The following is a 26,838-nucleotide window of genomic DNA, read 5'->3' on the forward strand; positions in this document are numbered from 1 at the left end:
CAGCGATAAATGCCCCATTACAGCCTGCTTTAGCCGCAGATGCCCCCATTACAGCTGCCTCAGCCAAAAATGCCCCATTACAGCCTGCTCCAGCCGCAGATGCCCCTATTACAGCCTGCACCAGCCACAGATGCCCCCTTACAGCCTGCTCCAGCCAGAGATACCGCCCTTAAGGATGGAAGTCATAAATTTCATTGGTACCAAAAATCTCCAGCTCAGCCTCCATGGGGTCTGATCACCCCAATTTCACAGTCTGCCTCGGTCCATCCTCAGATTTGCCCCCTTCACCCCCACTGGATCTTCTGATCCTGAATTACCCTTTTTATTATTAATGACAATGAAAATGTGAAAAGAGGAAGGAGCTGCACTTCCCCCTCTACACACCCATCCCAAATTCTGCTCATATCACACCCACTGGTCACCGCGGCTCCACCGTCACTGAGACCAGCACATGGAAAGCCCATGAGATAGGACAGGAATGTTGTCTCAAGTGGTTCTAGCCGCTGATACAGAACAGAAGACGAGGAGAGTTGTGACCTTCAGACTTGAGGACAGGTAGAAGCCAACAATAGGGGCTAAAACTTTTTACAAAAGGACTATAGCCCCAACCAATTTCTTCAGGAATAAGTATATGTAAGACCGTGAACTGGGGAGGGACCACCAGGATTCAGCGAAGTCACAGACGAGGAAAGCGACAACACACAGCTTTGTGCAAAACAGAAACTTTACTAAAGCAGTGATATAGACATAACAATGTAAAGGTGCACTAAAGATCTTATACCCCGGGCCCACAGTCACTGTCCCTGTCTGGTCGGACAGACCTATCATGATGGCGTTCGCAGCAGAGCCTGCAAGTCGATGTTGTGCCGCAAAAGAGAACAAACCTAGCTGATGGCGCACACAGCAGAGCCTGCAATTCAATACCATGCCGCAGAACAATTCTGTAAAGCCTTCCAAGAATGCAAGTCCTTACTAACTATTTGCAGGCCTAAACTTAGTCTCTGATGCTTCAGGCGCCACTAATATGCGATGAATAAACAGATTTACTTACCTGCGTCAGAGGATGTCTTTTAACCGAGATGATCACCAGGCCCCCAGTCCTCATGCGGCCTTGCTTGGTAATTAAACTTATGTTCAAACGCTGTAAACAATCCTCCTGGAACAATCCCTCTTCCAAAAAGCAGGATCTAGGTGAGGGACAATGACCAGTCCCCCTCCACTGCGTCCCCGAACATTTCAGGACACTGACACCAGGATGGAACCGGATTCTATCTCACACATCCAGTGCTTTCCCCATCTCAGCTCTCACTTCCTGGTTCTTCTTTCAGCAAACAGCAGCATGAGTTATCCTCTACTTTGCATATTCAAATCCAGCAGTAACTTAGCTGTAACAGAGAACCAGCGGCCTCCTGTGGCCGAAATGCAAAATGACAATCCTAAAGTTCAATTATACATAGCATTATACAGGAAGAGCTGTTCCACAATCTCACATGCCACCCCACTAGAGGTTGTCATCCTCGGCAACCACCCCCATAAAAACTCCCCCTGTGCATAGCGCTGTGCATTGCGCCTCGCTGACCGTCTCAGAGGGAGGGGCTCAGAAGTACTGGGGAAATCAGGCAAACCTGCCACAGCTGGGGCTTCTGCGGGTACCTGGGCAGGGACAACCCACCATTCCTCCTCCTCAACCTCTGAGGGTTTTTCCTCTGTACTCTGAGCGTGAGGAGGCATCTCCTCCATGCACACTGGTTCGTCAAAATTACAACGTCTTAACATATTACGGTGCAAGTTTCGTGAGGTTCCCCCAGTCCCTACTGGCTCTACCTCATAGACTGGAATGGCAGGGTCTAGCCTTCTTTTCACTGTGTATGGGACCGCCTCCCACCGCCCATCCAACTTCCCAGACGGCCGTTTGGATTTGACCATAACCCGGGGCATACCCATCTTTCTGCACTGGTCTTGGGTTAGGGTGTACCACCTGTCCAAGGCACTCCCCCACAACCTTGTGGACCGCTCTCAGCCGGCGGCGGTGCTCTTGTACCCATGCGGTGGTACTTCTCGGCGGTGGCTCCATCGGATTGGGCATGTGGAGATATTCAATCTCCCGTCCGTCTCTTCCAAACATGAGCATATGTGGAGGGTATCCGGTGGTTGTACCCTGTTATAGGCCCACATTAGTTCAGGTAGGTATTCGGGCCACCGAGCCTTTTGGCTATCCTCCAGAGTCCGCAGCATCTGGAGCAAGGTGCGGTTAAAGTGTTCACATGCTCCGTTTCCTTGGGGGTGATACAGGGTGGTGCGGGAGTGTTCGATCCCATACAGCTGGTACAGTTCGTTCATTAGAGTACCCTGGAAACACGCTCCCTGGTCCGAATGTATTCTCTGTGGACAACCAAACACCTGAATAAAGTGTTTGCAGACTGCTTCAGCGGCCGACTCTGCTGTCTGGTCTCTGGTGGGTACTGCTACTGCATACTTGGTGGAGTGATCTGTCATGACTAGAGAGTCCCGAGGTAGAGTATCCAATCTGCACATAATCATTCATCAGAAGCTCCAGGGGCGCTGAGGTCCGGATGGTATGGACAGGAGCCCGCTGTTCAGTACTCTTACTCAACCCGCCAGGGTCCACACTTAAGACATGCCGCGGCCACCATGTCGGCCAGATCTGGACAGAATATTTATCCATAGAAACACAATATAACAAAACATGTGTGGGATCATATCAGAAAACCTAAAAGTAATCAAAACCACACATAGATAAATATAAAAATAATATCTTTATTAGTCAATACAACAATGAGTAAAAAATGCAGGGAGTGTTGTATAGTAGAGAAAACAGGCAAACCACAAAGCAGAAGTAATATGTGGTAATAAATATTTCATAGGTATATAACCATAACTTGAGACATATTGTATCACCAGTTAATCCAACACAGAAAGTACTGATCAGTGAGATAAAATACAGTAACAGTAGTGTGGGGATACCAGGTATTGATAGTGGGGTGACAATAAACATAAATCATCTACTACATAAATGGATCATCCCTTATCCCAGGAAAAATTTCCCTTTGCAACTCAATGTGAACAGCAAAATTCACTGTGTGAAAAACTGGGTATAGCAGGGTATATGTGGTGGCACAGGCGACAACCAACCACACCCTGAGCATAAATACAAGAGGCAAAATACCTGTAATAATGAGTACCAACCAGTTTGGGGAGAGCTGAAAGCCCGACGTACGTTTTGCAAGGTGCGCTTCTTCCAGGGGGCATGTCTTGCCATGTCGTAAACCTACCTATATATACCGCACTCAATCAATCCACACCCAACAGATATCCAATGGGCTTATCCCACCTCCTCACGCGGAGCCCAGCTGGATATTGGTTTTGGGGAAGTAACCCAAACCCCGCCCCGTGAAAATCACATGATCGCTCACATGATCACCAAGGTGCTAGAGAAAACAAAATACGAGCCAGAAGTCACATGGAGATGTCACATGACTAAGCATGTGACCCCATTCGACCAGCCCACCAGCTCCATCACATGGATTTGTATAAAAAACTGCACATAAAGTACTACGCATAAAAACAATATGCTATGTAGCCACTCTAAAATATGTGAAAAAATGTGGACATCCGCAGACTGCACATTCGTGAACTCTATTACCGACCATTGTCCATGATAGCAGTCAATTGACCTTAAATACATATCACTTGCCCACAGTGAGATTTAAATAAAAAACATATGTACACACAAATACAATAATTCATGATTAATAATAATACTATGAAGGTTGCACGTATCATCATGCAACAACATTAAAAGTGCTAAGTACATACATGATGAAAAAATGGGGGGAGGGGATTGTTAAAAATTAATACAGTGAAGTCAAAACAAAGTGATAGGTGCCATACAAAAACAAGACACACACAAAAAGTGAAAGTAACAAGTGCCAATGTGATACATATAAAAAATAATCAAATTCTCTTTATGAGATAAAATCACAAACATATGCTTATATACACATATCACAGAATGGTAAATATATTCATAGATGGAGTGGTGGTGGATAATGATCCTATATATATAAGGTCATCCTCTGCTCGGATTTGTACAGAAGGTGAGTTAGCCGTCCAGGAACTGTGGGATTCAAGATAGAATATATATCACTGAAAATATATATAGAAAAAATATGAGTGAGAATATATATAAAAATAAATAAAAAATACAAAGTTATAAAATTGTTATTAAATGCAATCGAACAATAAACAAGACACCAAGACCACAAAAAACATTTAAAATAGTGAAAACATAATTAAATAAATCACAGTTAAAATAGGACTCATACCTAGTGGTCTGATGATCCAGTAAACAGGGACTGGCAGGTCGCTCAATGGAACGGGACACAGCTGTTACCATCATTTAAGCCCAGTGTTGTAATGGTATTTCTTCCAATTACCCCCTCTCAATGGTCAATTCCCCTAAAACAGAGCTGAGAACTGTTGCAATCATGCATTTCCTTGAAATGTTTCGGTATAGTTGTCAGGCTATCAATATCGCCAATTTCCTTGGCCCCTTCAATGCCCAATACATGTTCACGGATGCGTCAGTTCAATTGGCTGACGTCATCCCCACATAGATTTTATTGCACCGACACTTGGCCCAATATATAACACCAATGGTGGTACATGTAATGGGGTAAGCGATCTTATATTGTTTATGTTGTCCAGAGTCCCAAAATATGTCAGTCCTATCCATATTGGTGCACGCAACGCATCTTTCTTTGTTGCCCCAAATTGAGCCCCTACTACCAAACAGTCTTGGTTGTTTAGTCATATAGTGGCTATGGACCAAATGATCTCTTAGGTTCTTTGCTCTTCTATATGTCACCTGTGGGTGAGTAGGAATAGAAGTACTTAATTGGGGATCAATTTTCAATATTTCCCAGTATTTTTCCAACACTATGCAAACTTCCCTTCATTTGGTATTATATGTAGTGATGAAGCGCAACTCACCGGTATCCTTTTGCTTCGTTTTTTTTTTTGTAGAGTAGGTCGGAGCAATTAGACAACCAAGCTCTCCGATAACCCCCCTCTATGGAGCACCTGGAATAGCCTCTCTCCTCAAATCTCCAGCGTAGATCTTCAGCCTGTCGCTCAAATGCCTGTTCAGTCGAGCATATCCTTCTTGCTCTCAAAAATTGTTCAATCGGTATGCTGCTTTTTAGTTTACTGGGATGTGCGGATTTAGCCAACAACAAGGAGTTCACCAACGTCTCTTTCCTATACAGGTCTGTGGTAATTCGACCACCGTCAGCCACACATAGCTGGATATCCAAAAAATCCACCCGTGACCGACTCGTTTTTTAGGTAAGCTTGATGTTCTTATTGTTTGTGTTGAGTAGTGCAACAAACATCCCAAATTCTTCTTCTGAACCCTGCCAAATAATTGGAAGATCGTCAATATAACATCCCCAATATTGCACTTGATTAGCCATCGGCAGGGGGTCCGATTGTAGAACTTCCCTCTCCCACAGCCCCAGGAACAGATTAGCATATGAGGGCGCACAAGACGCCCCCATTGCGGTACCCTGGAGCTTCAGGAAGATGGAACCCCCAAAGAAGAAGAAATTATGGGTAAGCACATATTCTAACAATATCAGAATAAACTTACATTTATTGCGATCCATGTCAGTATGTAAATAGAAACTAGCTGCTTCTAAGCCATCCTGATGCCTTATTGATGTATACAGAGATTCAACATCACATGTTGCAATAATCATATCTGAATCCAGATGTAGATCTTCCAACTTTTTCAAAACATCCGTGGTATCTTTAAGATATGACGGTAGATTTTCCACTAGTGGGTGTAGGAAATATTCCACATATTTGCAGATGCGTTTAGGCTGTTGACACCAGAAACAATGGGTCTCCCCGGGGGTTGTTTCGTATTCTTATGAACCTTCGGGAGAAAATATAGAGTAGGAGTTATTGGATGTTCCGATAATAGATACGTACTTTGCTGTGTTGTAATTATTCCATCATTGACTCCCTGGTTCAAAATAATGGCCGATTCCCTAGTAAAGGCTATTGTGGGAATGTGGGAATTATAGGTTAATTTTCTGTAGCAATTGGAGTCATTAAACTGCCTCCATGCTTCCGTCTCATACATAGCCCTAGGTCATATAACAATGTTACCCCCCTTATCTGCCGCTTTTATGATTACATCCTTTGATTTCCTTCAGTGTATACAGTATACCAGCAGTTGGAGCCACTTGAACGTTTTGTCGCTCCCGAAATGGGCTCCCCTTTCATGGGCTTGCCTGGCGGCTTCCGGTCCCAATGAAGTGGGGATGACAATCTGGTGTTGGTACTGCAGCTCCGACTGTAAGAATATCTTCCGGCACAGGAGACCCTGGGTAATGGTCAACTTATCCCACTGCCTCAACAACTTTTGGCCCTCTGCGGTCAGTCGGGCTCGCTCTTCTGGTCGTGGCCAGATCTTAGCCCGAACCCATTCCTTCACTTTCCACAAGTCCGGGCAGCCATTCTGGATTCTCTCCCAATCGGCCAATGTCTTTCCCAGCACCAGGGACATCCCAGACGCCACCCCACTTAAATGTGCCACGTTCTGGAACACGGGTAATCGATTAAGGTCAGGTGTTTCAGTGTCCTCCAGCTCCTCGTCGGTACTCTGAGCCGACAACTCTACAGGGACTCGGGAGAGTGCATCGGCGTTGCTGTTTTCCCTACCTGACCGAAACTTGATGCGGTATTGGTACTTAGAAAGGCAAGCCAACCACCTCTGTTCAAGCACACCAAGTTTGGCATTCTTCAGATGTGCTAACGGGTTGTTGTCCGTCATCACGGTCACCTCTGCCCCTGTCAGGTACTCCGCAAACCTTTCGGTCATGGCCCACACCAGCGCCAGTAGTTCCAATTTAAAGGAGCTATAGTTGTCAGGGTTGCGTTCTGATTCCCTCAGAGACCGGCTGCCATAGGCAATGACTCTCTCGCATCCATCCTGGACTTGGGATAACACGGCCCCCAGACCATGTAGACTTCCATTAGTGTACAACAGGAATGGGGTGTCAAACCGTGCATAAGCTAGAATCGGGGCACTGATCAGTGCCTCCTTCACTGCTAAAAAGGCCTCTTGTCTGGATCCCCACTCGATGGGGCGATTATTTGGGCCCCCCGCAGTGCCTCTTAATAATTTGTTTAACAGGCCCACCAAATGAGCAAATTTGGGTATGAACCTCCGGTAGTAGCCGGCCAGTCCCACGAATGCCCGCACCTCTCTCAGTGTAGGTGGTTGGGGCCACTTCTGGATGGCCTCCACCTTGCTGGGGGCTGGCTTTACCCCCTCCTGGGTGACCACATGTCCCAAATACTCGATCTGTTGCCGAAACAATTGGCACTTCTTGGGCTTGATCTTGAGCCCATGGTCTCTTAGCCGTCCTAGGACCTGTCGCAGCTTCTGGAGGTGATCTTCAAAGGAGGCCCCAAACACTACTATGTCGTCCAGGTATATCAATACTGACTCGAAGTTGAAATCCCCCAGGCAGTGTTCCATCAGCCGCTGGAATGTTCCCGGGGCCTTGGACAGGTCAAGAGTCGAGAAGAACTTTGCGTGGCTCAGGGCTGACAAGGACTCCTCAATCCGCGGAAGTGGGTAAGCATCCTGGATGGTCTGAGCATTCAGCTTCCGATAATCCAAGCAGAACCGGAGACTCCCATCTTTCTTCTGCAACAAGACTACTGGAGCAGCCCAAGGACTGACTCTCTTGGATCACCCGGTTTTCCATGCTGCCCACCATATCCTTCACCTCCTGGTACATTTTAGGTGGGATTTGCCGGTAACGTTCCCTGATTGGTGCCGCATCGCTGGTAGGGATTTCATGTTCAATGGCGGAAGCACACCTGAAGTCCTTATCATGTCGTGAGAATGCCTCTTGAAATTCCCAGAGGGTGTCTTCCAGCATCTTCTGTTGTCCGGGAGTCAGAGTCACTCTGACCCTGTATTAATTAGGCAGCGTACCTTCTGGCCTTCCAACTCGGCTCCCATAACGGGGCTGCTGGCATACAGGTTATGTTTCTCAAGCATAGGGCCTAGTTTCTGGTGTGCTGCCGCAGTACGCCCAGCTACTGCGGCGGTCGGAAGTTTAACGTCGGCTCGGACATCATCTGTTCCGGGCACTCTCTGGCTATATGGCCATACTGTCGACAAGCTCAACAAAGGGGTCCTCTTTTGACATGCCCCTGCACCTGAGTTATCCTGGGTGGAGTGGCGTGGGGCGCTGGGGTCATTTCCAGAGGATGGGCTGATCCTGCCTTCAACTGGGACACTTCCAGACGGAGTTCTTTCAATTCTGTCCACAGGGCCCGGACCACATGCTTTAAGGAATCGGAGTCTTCAGATGCAGACTGATGTCCCGTAGCATGGGTTCTACTCACTACTCTCGCTGTCACAGGCATGTGCTCTTCCTCTCTCTCCACGGCGGCTAGGTAAACGCTGTAGAATGTCATGTCTGTCGCTGTCCGGGTCATCTCTTGCAGCTTGTCCGGTAAGAACTTGTTGGAGAGCCCCACTATGAACTGATCTCTTAGTAGCCGGTCCACCTCCCAGAAGGCTCCCATGGCCTCTGGGTCCCGCCGCTGTATTTCATTGAGCGTCTCCTGTAGGGAATTGGAGTACTGCTTCAGGGTCTCACCCTCTCGCTGTGGTCGGTTGAAGAAGTGGCACCGCAGCTGCACTACTTTAGCACGCCCCCCCAGTGCTCCCTCCAGCAGGGAGAATATTTTCTCTAGAGTGTCCCTCTCATATTCGGGCCTTACCATCACTGTCCGTCTAACGTCACCCTCTAGAGCTCCCAAAGCAACCTCTGCCTGCAGCTCGGGGGTCAGGTTACACATTCTAACTACACTCTGCACCCTTTCAGTCCAGTCCTGCAACATCATGTTTCGGCCGTCATACTTTGGCAGATGATGCAGCAGCGCCCCTACGGGGATGTATCCTACTGGGGTGGGCATGGCATTGGGGGCAAGCTGGCCTTGCGCTGGTACACCCTGAGCTGTGTTCTGATCCGGCACCACTGCCGCCGGGGGAAGGTCTCCCGCCACATTCCTGTCCATAACGGTTGCTGTATCCTGCCAACTACGCCAAGTTGTAAGAACATGAACCGGGTAGGAACCCCATGATACAGCAAAGTCACAGACGAGGAAAGCGACAACACACAGCGTTGTGCAAAACAGAAACTTTACTAAAACTGTAATATAGAAATAACAATGTGAAGGTGCACCAAAGATCTTATACCCCGGGCCCACAGTCACTGTCCCTGTCCGGTTGGACAGACCTATCACGATGGCATGCACAGCAGAGCCTGCAAGTCGATGCTGTGCCGCAAAAGAGAACAAACCTAGCTGATGGCGCACACAGCAGAGCCTGCAACTCAATACTGTGCCGCAGAACAATTCTGTGAAGCCTGCCAAGAATGCAAGTCCTTACTAACTATTTGCAGGCCTAAACTTAGTCTCGGATGCTTCAGGCGCCACTAGTATAAGGTGATGAGTAAACGGATTTACTGACCTGCGTCTGTTCTGTGTCCCAGTCATCATGTGGCCTTGCTTGGTAATTAAACTTCTGTTCAAACAATCCTTCTGGAACAATCCCTCTTCCAAAAAGCAGGATCTAGGTGAGGGACAATGACCAGTCCTCCTCCACTGCTTCCTCGAACATTCCAGGACACTCTGACACCAGGGTGGTACCGGATTCTATCTCACACACATCCATTGCTTTCACCATCTCAGCTCTCACTTCCTGGTTCTTCTTTCAGCAAACAGCAGCATGAGTCATCCTCTACTTTGCATATTCAAATCCAGCAATAACTTAGCTGTAACAGAGAACCAGCGGCCTCCTGTGGCCGAAATGCAAAATGACAATCCTAAAGTTCAATTATGCATAGCATTATACAGGAAGAGCTGTTCCACAATCTCACATATAGATAAAAGACTGCATGCCTGATGGGTATTTGTCATGCCCGATCCCATTCTAAAGGAGATAATGATGGATACAGTGTAAGCCCAATAGTAACAGTAACCTTCTTTCTTACAGAGTATGAACTCAGACATCTTCAAGATGGCAGCTCAACCTCCCATGATGTCGACACCAATAAAGGGAAAATGTACGTGTCCTGGTAATTAAAAACAATGACATACTCTGAAAAGTATTTACATTTCCAGGTGGAATAACAGGGGACAGCACAAGGCAGCGTTCTAAGAATAGATGCTCCAGAATTGTTATTACAGGAGGAATACAAGTAGTTACTAAAACAGAAAAGTGAGGAGAGGAGACAGGTTCTCTTTAAACAGTATGAACTCCAGGCTGATACATTGTATCATACTATCAGGACAGTACATGGATACAATGTATCATTGTGCTTAATTATTATATAACCTGCCAACTGATGCCTGTGTAGGGATCGGGAGATAACATAAGTGGGGGAGGTCGCACATTGGATCTTGTGAGATAATATGTGTCATTTAGATACAGTAACAGCCATAGTCTGCTACAATATAGAAGCCATACTGGAACAGGCTATACTAATACAGGTCTTTTCTTCCCATAATAATACAATTACAATTCAACAAACCCCACCCGAAAAGGAAGAGGAAAGAGAAAAAAGGAAGTGTCAGAAAAAGAAGGTTCCCTATAACTTAAAATATTTCTTCCTCGGCCCTATTATCGAGGCATTAGTCATACTCTCGTATTTATAGATCTGCTTAGATAACTCAAGCCGTTGATAAGATGGCCTTGTCAATAACATTCGTGTCCTAGCAATTAATAATCTCAGATTTAAAAACTGAAAACCTATTAGTGTTGAGCGCAAATTTTAATCGCGAATATCGCCACTTCGAGAATTCGCGAATATTTAGAATATAGTGCTATATATTTGTATTCGCGAATAGTATTGAATATTCTAGTTGCAAATTTATCGCAAATTTATTGCGAATATATTACATTGCCGATTTTCGCAATCAAGTAAACAATGACTGGAGATCACAAATTCTCGAATTTGCGAATTTAAATTCGCAAAATATCGCAAATTTGAATATTGCCTATGCCACTCATCACTAAAACCTATTACACCGACCATCGCAGATTTAGCGGGGAATCTAGAGTGGACACTAAATAAGCAACAGAAGGCATCTACTTCCAATTCAAGTTCCTTCCCTCGTCCTGAATTTTCTCCCAAAATCAGATTTTAACAAACCAAAATTTATTGTGGTTCATTTTGGAAAATCAAAGAGAGAAAGAGGCCCACACATGATACTTCTCTGAGTGAAGTGTGCAAGCCAGTTCTCCTTCCAAAACAGTAAGGCCTCTTTCACATGAGCGTGTCTGGATAAGGTCCGGATGCGTTGCAGCAAACCCGCGCGAGTAGGTACCCAATTGCAGTTTTTATCGGGCGGGTGCAATGTGTTTTGCACGCGCGTGATAAAAAACTGACTGTGGTACCCAGACCCGAACTTCTCCACAGAAGTTCAGGTTTGGGTTCAAGGTTGTGTAGATTGTATTATTTTCCCTTATAACATGGTTATAATAGCATTCTGAATACAGAATGCTAAGTAAAATAGGGCTGGGGGGGTTAAAAAATAAATAAATAATAATTTAACTCACCTTAATCCACTTGTTCGCGCAGCCGGCATCTCTTCTGTCTTCTTCTTTGAGGAATAGGACCTTTGATGATGTCACTGCGTTCATCACATGGTCTATCACATGGTGATGGATCATGTGACGGATCATGTGATGAGCGCAGTGACGTCATCAAAGGTCCTTTTCCTCACAGATGAAGACAGAAGAGATGCCGGCTACGCGAACAAGTGATTAAGATGAGTTAAATTATTATAATTTTTTTTTAATCCCTCCAGCCCTATTGTACTATGCATTCTGTATTCAGAATGCTATTATTTTCCCTTATAACCATGTTATAAGGAAAAATAATAATGATCGGGTCCCCATCCTGATCGTCTCCTAGCAACCGTGCGTGAAAATCGCACCGCATCTGCACTTGATTGCGGGTGCTTGCGATTTTCACGCAACCCCATTCACTTCTATGGGGCCTGCGTTGCTTGAAAAACACACAATATAGAGCTTGCTGCGATTTTCACGCAACGCACAAGTGATGCGTGAAAATCACCGCTCATGTGCACAGCCCCATAGAAATGAATGGGTCCGGATTCAGTGCGGGTGCAATGCGTTCAGCTCACGCATTGCACCCGCACGGAAAACTCGCCCGTGTGAAAAGGGCCTAAGGCCTCTTTCAGACGGGCGTTGCGGGAAAATGTGTGAGTGTATTACGGGAACACCCGCGATTTTTCCGCGCGAGTGCAAAACATTGTAATGCGTTTTGCACTCGCGTGAGAAAAATCACGCATGTTTGGTACCCAAACCTGAACTTCTTCACAGAAGTTCGGGCTTGGGATCGGTGTTCTGTAGATTGTATTATTTTCCCTTATAACATGTATTCAGAATGCTATTATTTTCCCTTATAACCATGTTATAAGGGAAAATAATAATGATCGGGTCTCCATCCCGATCGTCTCCTAGCAACCGTGCATGAAAATCGCACCGCATCCGCACTTGCTTGCGGATGCTTGCGATTTTCACGCAGCCCCATTGTCACGGATGGTGTACAGGAAACAAGACAATACCATATAAACAATGTCTCTCTGGATCCACAACTAAGGGACAAAGGGAGACCCCTGCAATAGACCTGCCGCTCTCCCTCACTGCTCAGCCTATGCGAACACCCCAAAGGTGGATGGCCGCATATCCACGTTCCTCGGCTATCTATTACCTGAAGACCCTACAATAGTGAAGGGACACGACCACCGGCTCCCTACACTGACACGGAGGGAGTCAGGGTCAACCTGGATCCAGAAAAGACAAAATCATAAATACATAAACAGCACTTATCTTGCAGACGACATACGACTGAGGACTGAGGACTGGGAACTGGGAACTGGGAACAGCATGCACACACACTCCAGGAAGTTGTATCAGCCGCACACTACTGCATTATGGGGAACACCAATCCTCCTGATTCTCCGCCACAAAACAGCGCAGATATGTCTCCAGATTCTGATTGACGCGCTCTGTCTGGCCATTCGACTGCGGATGGAAAGCAGAAGAGAATGACAACCGAACCCCCAAGCGAGAACAGAAAGCCTTCCAGAATCTGGAAACAAACTGCGTGCCCCTATCAGAGACTATGTCTGAAGGAATACCATGCAATTTGACAATGTGGTCAATAAATGCCTGCGCCAGCGTCTTAGCATTGGGCAAACCAGGAAAAGGGATAAAATGCACCATTTTGCTAAAACGGTCCACCACCAGAATCACAGACTTCCCCGAGGAACGAGGCAAGTCCGTTATGAAGTCCATGGACAGATGTGTCCAAGGACGGGAAGGAATGGGCAAAAGAAGGAGAGGACCTGATGGCCGTGAATGAGGGACCTTGGCACGAGCGCAAGTCTCGCAAGCTGCCACAAAACCCTCAACCGACTTACGAAGCGCAGGCCACCAGAATCTCCGAGCGATGAGATCCAGTGTGGCTCTTGCCCCCGGGTGCCCAGCAAGGACCGTGTCGTGGTGTTCTTTAAAAATCTTGTGTCTCAAAGCGAGAGGCACAAACAACCTCCCAGGAGGACAAAGATCAGGAGCTTCTGACTGGGCTGCCTGCACCTCTGCCTCCAATTCAGGAAAAAGAGCAGAGACCACCACACCTTCGGCCAAAATGGGACCCGGGTCTTCAAAATTCCCACCTCCCGGAAAACAACGTGACAGGGCATCTGCCTTCACATTCTTAACCCCAGGGCGGAACGTAACAACAAAATTAAACCTTGAAAAGAACAAAGACCATCTGGCCTGTCTCAGGTTCAGACGCTTGGCTGACTCCAAGTAGGCCAGATTTTTATGGTCAGTAAACACGGTAATAGGGTGTCTGGCTCCCTCTAGCCAGTGGCGCCATTCCTCAAAAGCCAACTTGATGGCCAACAATTCCCTATCTCCCACATCATAATTTCTCTCTGCGGAGGAGAGTTTCTTTGAGAAAAAGGCACACGGTTGCCATTTGGCAGGAGAGGAACCCTGAGACAAGACCGCACCCACCCCTACCTCAGAAGCATCAACCTCAACTATGAAGGGTAACGAAATACCAGGATGGGAGCGGAAGCAAAACTCTCCTTGATATTAGAAAAGGCCTTACGCGCCTCTACCGACCAGGAAGAAAAATCTACCCCCTTTCTGGTCATATCAGTGAGTGGTTTAACAACAGAGGAATAATTCAAAATAAATTTCCTGTAATAATTGGCAAAGCCCAAAAAACACATCAGCGCCTTCTGATTCTCAGGAAGCTCCCACTCAAGCACAGCGCGGACCTTCTCGGGGTCCATGCGAAAACCAGAAGCGGAGACAAGAAACCCTAGAAATTGGATTTCTGGAACCGCAAACACACATTTTTCCAGTTTCGCGTATAATTTATTCTCCCGCAGGATGGGCAAGACCTGACGTAAGTGTTCCTTATGAGTCTTGAAATCAGGAGAAAAAATCTAAATGTCATCCAAATACACTAATACAAATTTTCCCATTAAATGAAAAAAAATGCTGTTGACGAAATGCTGAAAAACGGCTGGGGCATTCATCAAACCAAAAGGCATAACCAAATTCTCAAAATGGCCCTCAGGGGTATTGAAAGCCGTCTTCCATTCGTCTCCTTCTCTGACCCTGACCAGGTTGTATGCCCCTCTTAGGTCTAATTTGGAAAAGACTTTAGCCCCAACAACCTGGTTAAACAGGTCCGGGATCAGAGGAAGCGGATAAGGATCATGAATAGTGATACTGTTCAGCTCCCTGAAATCCAGACAAGGGCCCAGATTCAGGTAGATTTGCCCATTACTTACACCTGAGCCGCTCAGCTGAATTTCTCTGCGCTGGAGCAATTTTGCCAAATTGCCACCTGATTCAGGAATCGTTTGTTCATTTAATTTGCTCCTGTTTAAGGCAAAGCTGAGGGCGCAAGGCCGTGCAAGTCAAAGTGGGTGTGCCCCTATGTAAATGAGGAATTTTCGGCTCAGCAGAGGTTTGCTAGCATAATTTCAGGGCAAATCCTGCTCAGCTGCTTGCACTGAGCAAATAAATAGGAGCAGACTTGCGCAGGTTCTTTGCTGAATTTCATCCTGCTTTTTCCTACCCCCCCTGAGCAAGGAAATTCAGCCCTTTTGCAAGACATGGCACCTCCCAAAGGGACCAAAATATTTTATATTACTGTATAAGGAATTTAAATTATAAAAGAACAGAAATAAACATACATAGCCTTTATTTTATTGGTGCAGCTGTTTTAGTGTAGTACTTGAATGAGATAAGTAAATTCTAGAAACATCTGAAAATGTCATTTTTCATTTGAAGAGCACAAGGAACACTTGTTTTTGTGTTTTATTCTCATAGGATAAAAAGGTAAAAGAACAAACTGCCATCTAGAATAACTATTTAGATGTTCTTTAGATGTATTTCAAATCTGCTTGTTCAGATCGTCTGTCTAGGTGCTGCTGAAGTTGCGCGCTCCTTCAGATGACATTTGGCCATCTTTTGCTAACTTGCCCCTGCTTTTAACAGGAGCAAGTTTGCCCAGGGAAAAAAGCTTGCACGCTTCCAGCGCAAGATGCGCATCACACGCGCATGTTTCTGAATCATCGGCAGTACCTAATTTGCATATTCGCTGAGGGAATTCCATGAAGGCGCAACTTACACCCCGCGCAAAATTGCACGCAAATTGCGCAGGAACAGCTAGGCTGCGTGCGCGGGAAAATGGCAGCATTTCAGGCTTAACTGGTTTACAGAATCAGCCGCAAATTTGCATAGGAGCAAATCAGTACTTGCGCGGCGCAAATCACACTTGTTCCCGCGCAAGTGCTTCTTGAATCTGGGCCAAGGTCTTAAAGAACCATCTTTTTTCTTAACAAAGAAAAAACCAGCGGCAACAGGTGACTTCGAGGGTCGTATGTGTCCTTTTCTCAGACTCTCAGAGATATAAGCCCGCATAGCGACCCTCTCAGGTTGGGAGAGATTGTATAAACGAGATTTAGGCAGCTTGGCGCCTGGGGTGAGATTAATAGGGCAATCGTACTTCCTGTGAGGGGGCAATTCCTGAACACCACTCTCAGAGAAGACATCCAAAAATTCAGAGAGGAAAGGTGGTACAGTCTTAGTAGAAACCTCAGAAACAGATGTTATGAGGCAATTCTCTCTGCAAAAGTCACTCCAACCATTTATTTGCCTCGCTTGCCAATCAATGGTGGGGTTATGTTTAGAGAGCCAGGGTAGCCCCAACACTAGAGGAGTAGGCAAACCGCTAAGGACGAAACATGACACATCCTCAACATGAGCATCATTCACAATTAAACGGATATTGTGAACTATGCCCTTTAATGATTTCTGAGAAAGTGGAGCTGAATCAATAGCAAAAACAGGAATATCCTTTCCCAAAGTGCATACCTGGAAACCATGAGTTATTGCAAATTGATTATCAATGAGGTTGACAGCTGCTCCACTATCCACAAAAATCTCACAAAAAATGCTCTTGCTCTCTAGCGCCACCCTAGCAGGCAGGACAAAACGGGAACTACAAGCAAACGGAAAACCTTTAATTTCCGCCTCAACCCTGCCAATAGTAACAGACGGAACATTTTTAAAAGATTTTTTCCTTTTTGTCTCTTTATTACTCCCAGAAAACTGTCTGAATCTCCTAGAGGGACAAACATTTGCCAGATGATTTATACCTCCACAACAAAAACAAACCCTCCCCTGCGGGCTGAATCTTCTATTGTCAGAGGCAATCAACCCCAGCTGCATGGACTCCTGCTCAGAAGGGGCTGACAGCGACTGAGACCCCTGCGCACAGAATGAGACCGCTGCACTGTCCCGGGACTGAGTATGACAGGAAGGAGAGATCTCTCCTCTCTCTCTAAGACGCCTGTCAATACGAACAGCCTGAGACATAGCAGAATCCAAGGAGGTAGGTCTTTCATGAAAGGCAAATGCATCTTTCAATTCCTCTGAAAGACCATAGCAAAATTGACTTCGGAGTGCAGCATCATTCCAACCCGTATCTGCTGCCCATCTCCGAAATTCTGAGCAGTATATCTCTGCGGATTGTTTACCCTGGCATAACAGACGTAGTCTAGACTCAGCCAGAGCAATACGATCCGGATCATCATATATCTGACCCAGGGCTAAAAAGAATTCATCCACTGAACGGAGGGGCCGTGCCCCCTCCGGCAGCGAAAAGGCCCAGGACTGAGCGTTACCCCTGAGGAGCGATATAATGATCCCCACCCTCCGTTCTTCATCACTAGAAGAATGGGGAAGAAGGCGAAAATGGAGTTTGCAAGCCTCTCTAAAACGCACAAAATTCTCACTACCCCCGGAGAACGTATCCGGGAGCGAGATCTTAGGCTCAGCACAAACTCCATGAACGCAAGCTGAACCGGTCACTTGAAACTGAGAAAAAGTCTTACGGAGATCAGCTACCTCCAATGAAAGACCATGGAAGCGTTCAGCCAAAAGTGAAACCGGATCCATGCTTGAGATGGTTTTGGCGGCTGATAATGTCACGGATGGTGTACAGGAAACAAGACAATACCATATAAACAATGTCTCTCTGGATCCACAACTAAGGAACAAAGGGAGACCCCTGCAATAGACCTGCCGCTCTCCCTCACTGCTCAGCCTATGCGAACACCCCAAAGGTGGATGGCCGCATATCCACGTTCCTCGGCTATCTATTACCTGAAGACCCTACAATAGTGAAGGGACACGACCACCGGCTCCCTACACTGACACGGAGGGAGTCAGGGTCACCTGGATACAGAAAAGACAAAATCATAAATACATAAACAGCACTTATCTTGCAGACGACATACGACTGAGGACTGGGAACTGGGAACAGCATGCACACACACTCCAGGAAGTTGTATCAGCCGCACACTACTGCATTATGGGGAGGAACTTAAAGGGTAGCAATCAGTCCAACTGCATGACAGCTGAGATAGACTAACGAGATGAGAAACTAAACCAAAACAAAGAAATTCAAGGAGGAGGATCTGAGAAGCTCCTGTGAGCGCTTCTCAGCTGTCTGGCTGTGACACCCATTTACTTCTATGGGGCCTGCGTTGCGTGAAAAACACATAATATAGAACATGCTGCGATTTTAACGCAATGCACAAGTGATGCGTGAAAATCACCGCTCATGTGAACAGCCCCATAGAAATGAATGGGTCGGTATTCAGTGCGGGTGCAATGCGTTCAACTCACACATCGCATCCGCGCGGAATACTCGCCCGTGTGAAAGGGGCCTAAGAGTATTGAGTGTCTCAAGAGAAAACTGCTCTGGTTAGCTGAGTAGCCTTGAGGGTGATCAATCTCATTAGGGTGACCACCTAGTATGCATGAGGAGCCAACACTCATTAGATAGGCTTTGCGTTATTTTCTTTTTGGAAGGAATGCTGATTTGAATATCTTTCACAGATACCCAAATGTATTATGCAAATTAACATTCCTTCCAAAAAGGAAAGAACGATAAGCCTATCTGATTCCAGCAGATGTAAGATATGCTACTTTGCATACATGTCTCTAAGAAGTGCAGTGCAACATTGGCTGTAATATAATACTCCTCATGCACACTAGATGGTCTCTCTAATGAGAGAGATAATCCCTAAGAGTACCCCCAAGGCCACTCAGCTAACCAGGGCAATTTTCTCCTGAAACACTCAGTACTCAAGAGAAACTGGCTTGCACACCTCTCTCAGAGAAGTATAATGCGTGGGTCTCTCTCTTGTCTTCAAAATTCAGTTTTTTGCACACAATAAAATCTGACTACTAGGAGGCCTTGCCAATTTTGAGAGTAATTGGAGCATATTTGATTCAGGTACAATTGATTTGGACCTAAATCAAATATTTGGAAAAATTTCAATCAGAAACGGAATGAATTCCAAGAGATTTGCTCATCTCTACTCCAAACCCATCAGCTTTAGGACACCTAGAGGAATGCCTACAACTGAAGGAACATGAGTCCAGAGGAGAATAATAAAGCCTATGTAAAATCATATATTGTGTCATTTTATGGTTAAAGTTCTATAAAGTGGAATATACCGACTTTAGCATCATCTCCCATCTCCCTTCTGAAACAGACCAGAGATTTCTTCCCAAATTTTTCCTAGAGACACTGTAATCAGTCACATACTTCTATAGAGAATGACCCCCGCTTTACGTGCTTTACTAGACACCAAATAATCCATAATAGATGGTTTGCAAATAGTAAAATCTATAGGATAAAGAAGAGATCTGTAAATGTCTAAAAAAATCTTTTTCAGTAAAAAAAAAAAAAGAACAACTAGTGTTTTTGAACTTAAAATTGTTCCCTCGATAAATGAAGTCTCACGCACACGACCATATCCATTATGTGGTCCGCGAACCACGGATCGGCAAAACATGGATACCGGCCGTGTGCACCCCGCACGTTCCCGCTCTACATGTCCGACACCACTGTAGAAAGGCCTATTGTCCGCAAAATGGACAATAGGACACGTTCTTCCTTTTTGGCAAAGCTGTGGAATGGACACGTAGATGCGGACAGCACGCAGTGTGCTGTCTGCATCTTTTGCAGCCCCATAGAAATTAATGGGTCCGCATCCGAAAAATGCAGATCGGATGCCGACAAAAAATACGGCCGCGTGCATGGAGCCTTATGGTGACACCAAAGATCTCCAGAATTCAGGAAGAGATTTACCCCCCTACTGAGGAATATACAGATCGTTCCATATGGATTTGGTTACATGGCGATCTTTAGTCGCACAGCAGATCACAGTGTAGCGGTGCCAGCACAGAAATGAATGGGGTCATAGAACGACTTGCACGTACGCTGCAACCCCAGAAATGTTGGATTTTTTTGTAATTTTGGGGTTGCTGTACATGTGCGAGTCATTCTGCAACCCCCACACTGCAATCCCACTGCGATCCTTGGGTACGGTCAAGATCACCGTGTGTTTGAACCCTAAGGCCTCTTTCACACGAACGATATGGATTGTGTCAGGATCTGTTTCGGAAAAAACGGATGGTTTTGCGAGCAAGTTCAGTCAGTTTTGTCTGCGTACTTTGTGTTCAGTGTTTCAGTTTTTTCCACGCGCGTGCAATCACTTTTGGATGCGTTTTTCACACGTGTGAAAAAAAAAATGAAGGATAACAATCTACATCTCCTAGCAACCGTCAGTGAAAAACGCGTTGCATCTGGATGTCTTCCGTTTTTCACACAAGCCCCATTCACGTCTATGGAACCAGAATATAGAACATGCTGAACGCAGAAACGATGCGTGAAAAATGTGCACAGACCCATTAAAAAAAAATGGGTCAGGATTCAGTCCGGATGCTATGCGTTTGCTTCATGCATCGCACCCGGACGGAAAAATCACTCGTGTGAAAGAGGCCTAAGAGGCAAACTGAGAGAAAACATTTTTTTTTTGTTTTCTGCCCCACTTTGATAATGGATTTTCCTATACTCTCCTCATCCTAATTGACCCGATTGTAAAACCTGCCCGCCACATCACGGAAAAAAAAAAAAAAAACATAGTCCATGAAATGCTGGGGCGGGAAAGCCAAAAAGTCCAGCAGGTATACTATTCTACAAATGAAATTCCATCATTGACCGTTTCCCTTTAAAAACCATTTGCTACATCTGTGATGTCATAGCACTCTGCTATGACATCAGCACAACTGCAGCACAAGGCCTGCGGAACGGAGAGCCTCCTCACCATCTAGCAGCAGGCAGTTAGCGATCAATATGACTGTTGAGGTGTTCCAGTAAGTGCAAAGCCAATGTCGTGATTATATGTATTGGATGTCAGTGAATAGAACCAGCTTTGTTTACACAAAACGTGTCCTACCCTACTACCTTCTCACAGCTGCAGCTAGTTACAATGTATCAGTGTAAGCCAGAGCTATCAGCCTGCAGTCCAGGACAGTACAGACATTTGGACTCTTGCTGTGTTTAGCTCACAGAGGATTACCTGAGCTGATACACTGTAACAGACTCTCAGCTGTGTGAGCCGAACTCAAACAGCTGATCGGCGGGGGGTGCTGGGTGTCGGACCCCCACCGATCAGATACTGATGACCTGTCCTGAGGTTAGTCATCAGTTATAAAACCTTGGAAAACCCTTTTAAACCAAAACTCCAGATATTGTCCTCTTATTTCAAGTTATACATTTTTATTTATCCATTTCTTGGTCACCATAAGGGTACAGCCACATGTGGTGGATCTGCTGTGTGATCTGGCCAAGAACCACTGCCACAAAGCCACCCAAAATGGCCTGGTTGCTGGGGGCAGAAGTGCTGCTGCTGGGATTGCTGTGGGTCCACTGGGTCCACTGGTTTCATCTTTGTGCATTTCATTGAGTCTCCTGATGCCAAACTTTACCAGATACAGAGATACATTGCTGGCTACTATGTGGATGCATAACAAGGCAGACATGTCACTGAGGACCCCGGGGCAGTTCCTGTGTGGCCCCATGTAAGCTGCAGCGATCTGCCATGTCATTTGCTAATTATCATGTTCTTCTTGCAGATTCATCCCTCTTCCAAGACATTGCACTTCTGCCTTATAGACTCTTTGGACATTGTTCACGGTAAATATGTGAATTGTGAATGAGCTCCTGGTCTTAGGATACGGCTTAGTCTTAGATCCAGTCTTCTGATACGGCTTAGTCTTAGATCCAGTCTTCTGATATGGCTTAGTCTTAGATCCAGTCTTAGGATATGGCTTAGTCTTGGCATTCAGTCTTAGGATACGGCTTAGTCTTAGCTCCAGTCTTAGGATACGGCTTAGTCTTAGATCCAGTCTTCTGATACGGCTTAGTCTTAGATCCAGTCTTCTGATATGGCTTAGTCTTAGATCCAGTCTTAGGATATGGCTTAGTCTTGGCATTCAGTCTTAGGATACGGCTTAGTCTTAGATCCAGTCTTAGGATATGGCTTAGTCTTAGATCCAGTCTTAGGATATGGCTTAGTCTTGGCATCCAGTCTTAGGATACGGCTTAGTCTTAGATCCAGTCTTAGGATATGGCTTAGTCTTAGATCCAGTCTTAGGATATGATTTAGTCTAAGATCCAGGCTTCGAATATGGCTTAGTCTTAGCATTGAGTCTTAGAATATGGCTTTGGCTTAGTCCTATTATCCAGTCTCAGGATACTGCAAAATACTACATTCAAACAACATACATATGAGTATACGTGTCCTGTGTGTATGTAATATAATAAGTATTGTTTGTATATACTATATGTATGTACTGAGTGTGTACTGGGTGTATGTATGTCTATGTACTCTATGTATGTACTGTGTCTATACTATATGTATGTTCTCTATGTATGCATGGGCGTAGCTATAGGGGGTGCAGAAGTAGCAGTCGCTACCGGGCCCAGGAGCCTGAGGGGGCCCAAAGACCCTTGTGCCACATAAGAAGACACACAACGCACTGAGGAAAGGGGGGCCCAAGCTGAACTCTTGCACCAGGGCCCATGAGCCGTTAGCTACGCCCCTGACTATATGTATGTACTGTATGTACTATATGTATGTACTGTATGTACTATATGTATGTATGTACTATATGTATGTATGTACTATATGTATGTACTGTATGTACTATATGTATGTACTGTATGTACTATATGTACTATATGTATGTATGTACTATATGTATGTATGTACTATATTATGTACTGTATGTACTATATGTATGTACTGTATGTACTATATGTATGTATGTACTGTATGTACTATATGTATGTATGTATGTACTATATGTATGTATGTACTGTATGTACTATATGTATGTACTGTATGTACTATATGTATGTATGTACTATATGTATGTATGTACTATATGTATGTACTGTATGTACTATATGTATGTATGTATGTATGTACTATATGTATGTATGTACTGTATGTACTGTATGTATGTATGTACTATATGTATGTACTGTATGTACTATATGTATGTATGTATGTATGTACTATATGTATGTACTATATGTATGTACTGTATGTACTATATGTATGTATGTACTGTATGTACTATATGTATGTATGTATGTATGTATGTACTATATGTATGTATGTACTGTATGTATGTACTGTATGTACTATATGTATGTACTGTATGTACTATATGTATGTACTGTATGTATGTACTGTATGTACTGTATGTATGTATGTATGTATGTACTATATGTATGTACTGTATGTATGTATGTACTATATGTATGTACTGTATGTACTATATGTATGTATGTACTATATGTATGTATGTATGTACTATATGTATGTATGTACTATATGTATGTATGTACTATATGTATGTACTGTATGTACTATATGTATGTACTGTATGTACTATATGTATGTATGTACTGTATGTACTATATGTATGTATGTACTGTATGTACTGTATGTATGTATGTACTATATATATGTACTGTATGTACTATATGTATGTATGTACTGTATGTACTATATGTATGTATGTATGTATGTACTATATGTATGTATGTACTATATGTATGTACTGTATGTACTATATGTATGTATGTACTGTATGTATGTACTGTATGTACTATATGTATGTACTGTATGTACTATATGTATGTACTGTATGTATGTACTGTATGTACTGTATGTATGTATGTATGTACTATATGTATGTACTGTATGTATGTACTGTATGTATGTATGTACTGTATGTACTATATGTATGTACTGTATGTACTATATGTATGTATGTACTATATGTATGTATGTACTGTATGTATGTACTGTATGTACTGTATGTATGTACTGTATGTACTGTATGTATGTATGTACTATATGTATGTACTGTATGTATGTACTGTATGTATGTATGTACTGTATGTACTATATGTATGTACTGTATGTATGTACTGTATGTATGTACTGTATGTACTGTATGTATGTACTGTATGTACTGTATGTATGTATGTACTATATGTATGTACTGTATGTATGTACTGTATGTATGTATGTACTGTATGTACTATATGTATGTACTGTATGTACTATATGTATGTATGTACTGTATGTATGTATGTACTATATGTATGTACTGTATGTATGTACTGTATGTATGTACTGTATGTACTGTATGTATGTACTGTATGTACTGTATGTATGTATGTACTGTATGTACTATATGTATGTATGTACTATATGTATGTATGTACTATATGTATGTACTGTATGTATGTATGTACTGTATGTACTATATGTATGTACTGTATGTACTATATGTATGTATGTACTGTATGTATGTATGTACTATATGTATGTACTGTATGTATGTACTGTATGTATGTACTGTATGTACTGTATGTATGTACTGTATGTATGTACTATATGTATGTACTGTATGTATGTACTGTATGTATGTATGTACTGTATGTACTGTATGTATGTACTGTATGTACTGTATGTATGTATGTACTATATGTATGTACTGTATGTATGTACTGTATGTATGTACTGTATGTACTATATGTATGTATGTACTATATGTATGTATGTACTGTATGTACTATATGTATGTACTGTATGTACTATATGTATGTATGTACTATATGTATGTATGTACTGTATGTATGTATGTACTGTATGTATGTACTATATATATGTATGTACTGTATGTACATAGTAGTAGCCAACTTTATTTTGACGAGGATGTAAAATGAGGATAATGCTGGAGTTTTTCAGTCTATAGCAGTGATGGTCGAGCTGACATATTGTAGGGGCCACAAATGTGTCTATTTACTACATCAAAGGGCCGCATGTCACATTCAGCCAGGGTTGGGTCAAGAGCTAAGAACACACATAAGACATAGATGATAGCTATACCATGTGAACTTACCTGCCCCTAAGGGCCACCAGCAGGGGCATTACTGGTCCACATGGTTGTGCTGTTCTATAGTCCATACTGGACGGCGAGAATGCAATTAACCATTCGCTGACACTGACCTTCTTTCTCATAGAGAAAACTCTGATGCAGTGAATATGAGCCCCCCAAATCAATCCGATGTTAATATGAGCCCCTGCCGGCACAGCCTGCGCCTGCTGTCCAATGGCTACTACGTGTGTGATGAAGACAGCTTCTGCTGGGATGACCTGGGCAACATATCCTTCAGCCCTTCCCAATGTACGGTGTCCTACAAAGAGAACATGGTGAGGTAAGTGCCCAGCCTGCCACAGGTGTATGCGAGCCCTTGGGCAGCAAGGTCCTGGTGGGCCCTGGGGTTATTACACCCTTGGGCAGTGCTTACTCATCAAAATAACACACAGATGTAGCAGGGCTGGGTTTGTCATTAAGCTCTTTGATAGTGGATTGTTGGGTAAAGAAGCTCTCCGACTTAATATGGAGATCCAGGATGCTGTAGTAAAACACTATGGGGCAGATATACAGTCAGGTCCATAAATATTGGGACATGGACACAATTCTAACATTTTTGGCTCTATACACCACCACAATGGATGTAAATTGAAACGAGCAAGATGTGCTTTACCTGCAGACTGTCAGCTTTAATTTGAGGGTATTTACATCCAAATCAGGTGAACGGTGCAGGAATTACAACAGTTTACATATGTGCCTCCCACTTGTTAAGGGACCAAAAGTAATGGGACAGAATAATAATCATAAATCAAACTTTCGCTTTTTAATACTTGGTTGCAAATCCTTTGCAGTCAATTACAGCCTGAAGTCTGGAACGCATAGACATCACCAGACGCTGGGTTTCCTCCCTGGTGATGCTCTGCCAGGCCTCTACTGCAACTGTCTTCAGTTCCTGCTTGTTCTTGGGGCATTTTCCCTTCAGTTTTGTCTTGAGGAAGTGAAATGCATGCTCAATCGGATTCAGGTCCGGTGATTGACTCGGCCATTGCATAACATTTCACTTCTTTCCCTTAAAAAACTCTTTAGTTGCTTTTGCAGTATGCTTTGGGTCATTGTCCATCTGCACTGTGAAGCGCCGTCCAATGAGTTCTGAAGCATTTGGCTGAATATGAGCAGATAATATTGCCCGAAACACTTCAGAATTCATCCTGCTGCTTTTGTCAGCAGTCACATCATCAATAAATACAAGAGAACCAGTTCCATTGGCAGCCATACATGCCCACACCATGACACTACCACCACCATGCTTCACTGATGAGGTGGTATGCTTAGGATCATGAGCAGTTCCTTTCCTTCTCCATACTCTTCTCTTCCCATCACTCTGGTACAAGTTGATCTTAGTCTCATCTGTCCATAGGATGTTGTTCCAGAACTGTGAAGGCTTTTTTAGATGTCGTTTGGAAAACTCTAATCTGGCCTTCCTGTTTTTGAGGCTCGCTAATGGTTTACATCTTGTGGTGAACCCTCTGTATTCACTCTGGTGAAGTCTTCTCTTGATTGTTGACTTTGACACACATACACCTACCTCCTGGAGAGTGTTCTTGATCTGGACAACTGTTGTGAAGGGTGTTTTCTTCACCAGGGGAAGAATTCTTCGGTCATCCACCACAGTTGTTTTCCGTGGTCTTCCGTGTCTTTTGGTGTTGCTGAGCTCACCGGTGCGTTCCTTCTTTTTAAGAATGTTCCAAACAGTTGTTTTGGCCGCGCCTAATGTTTTTGCTCTCTCTCTGATGGGTTTGTTGTGTTTTTTCAGCCTAATGATGGCTTGCTTCACTGAT

At 44.2% G+C, this 26,838-nt stretch overlaps 1 protein-coding gene across 2 annotated transcripts in view; it reads left to right on the forward strand.

Annotated features, from left to right (window-relative positions):
- TMEM71 (transmembrane protein 71) overlaps positions 1-26,838 on the forward strand; it is a 48,591-nt gene that overhangs the window by 7,801 nt on the left and 13,952 nt on the right. Inside the window, exons 2-6 of one of the 2 annotated variants that reach the window (XM_040433295.1) lie at positions 5,047-5,209; positions 5,289-5,367; positions 10,112-10,181; positions 21,674-21,734; positions 25,146-25,340. In XM_040433295.1, the coding sequence (XP_040289229.1) occupies positions 10,115-10,181; positions 21,674-21,734; positions 25,146-25,340 (323 nt within the window). In that variant the 5' untranslated portion in view covers positions 5,047-5,209; positions 5,289-5,367; positions 10,112-10,114. The remainder of the gene's footprint in view (positions 1-5,046; positions 5,210-5,288; positions 5,368-10,111; positions 10,182-21,673; positions 21,735-25,145; positions 25,341-26,838) is intronic. The other variant, XM_040433294.1, reaches the window with a different exon arrangement.

The sequence above is a fragment of the Bufo bufo genome, chromosome 5 (genome assembly GCF_905171765.1).
Source record: "Bufo bufo chromosome 5, aBufBuf1.1, whole genome shotgun sequence".
Classification (NCBI taxonomy): domain Eukaryota; kingdom Metazoa; phylum Chordata; class Amphibia; order Anura; family Bufonidae; genus Bufo; species Bufo bufo.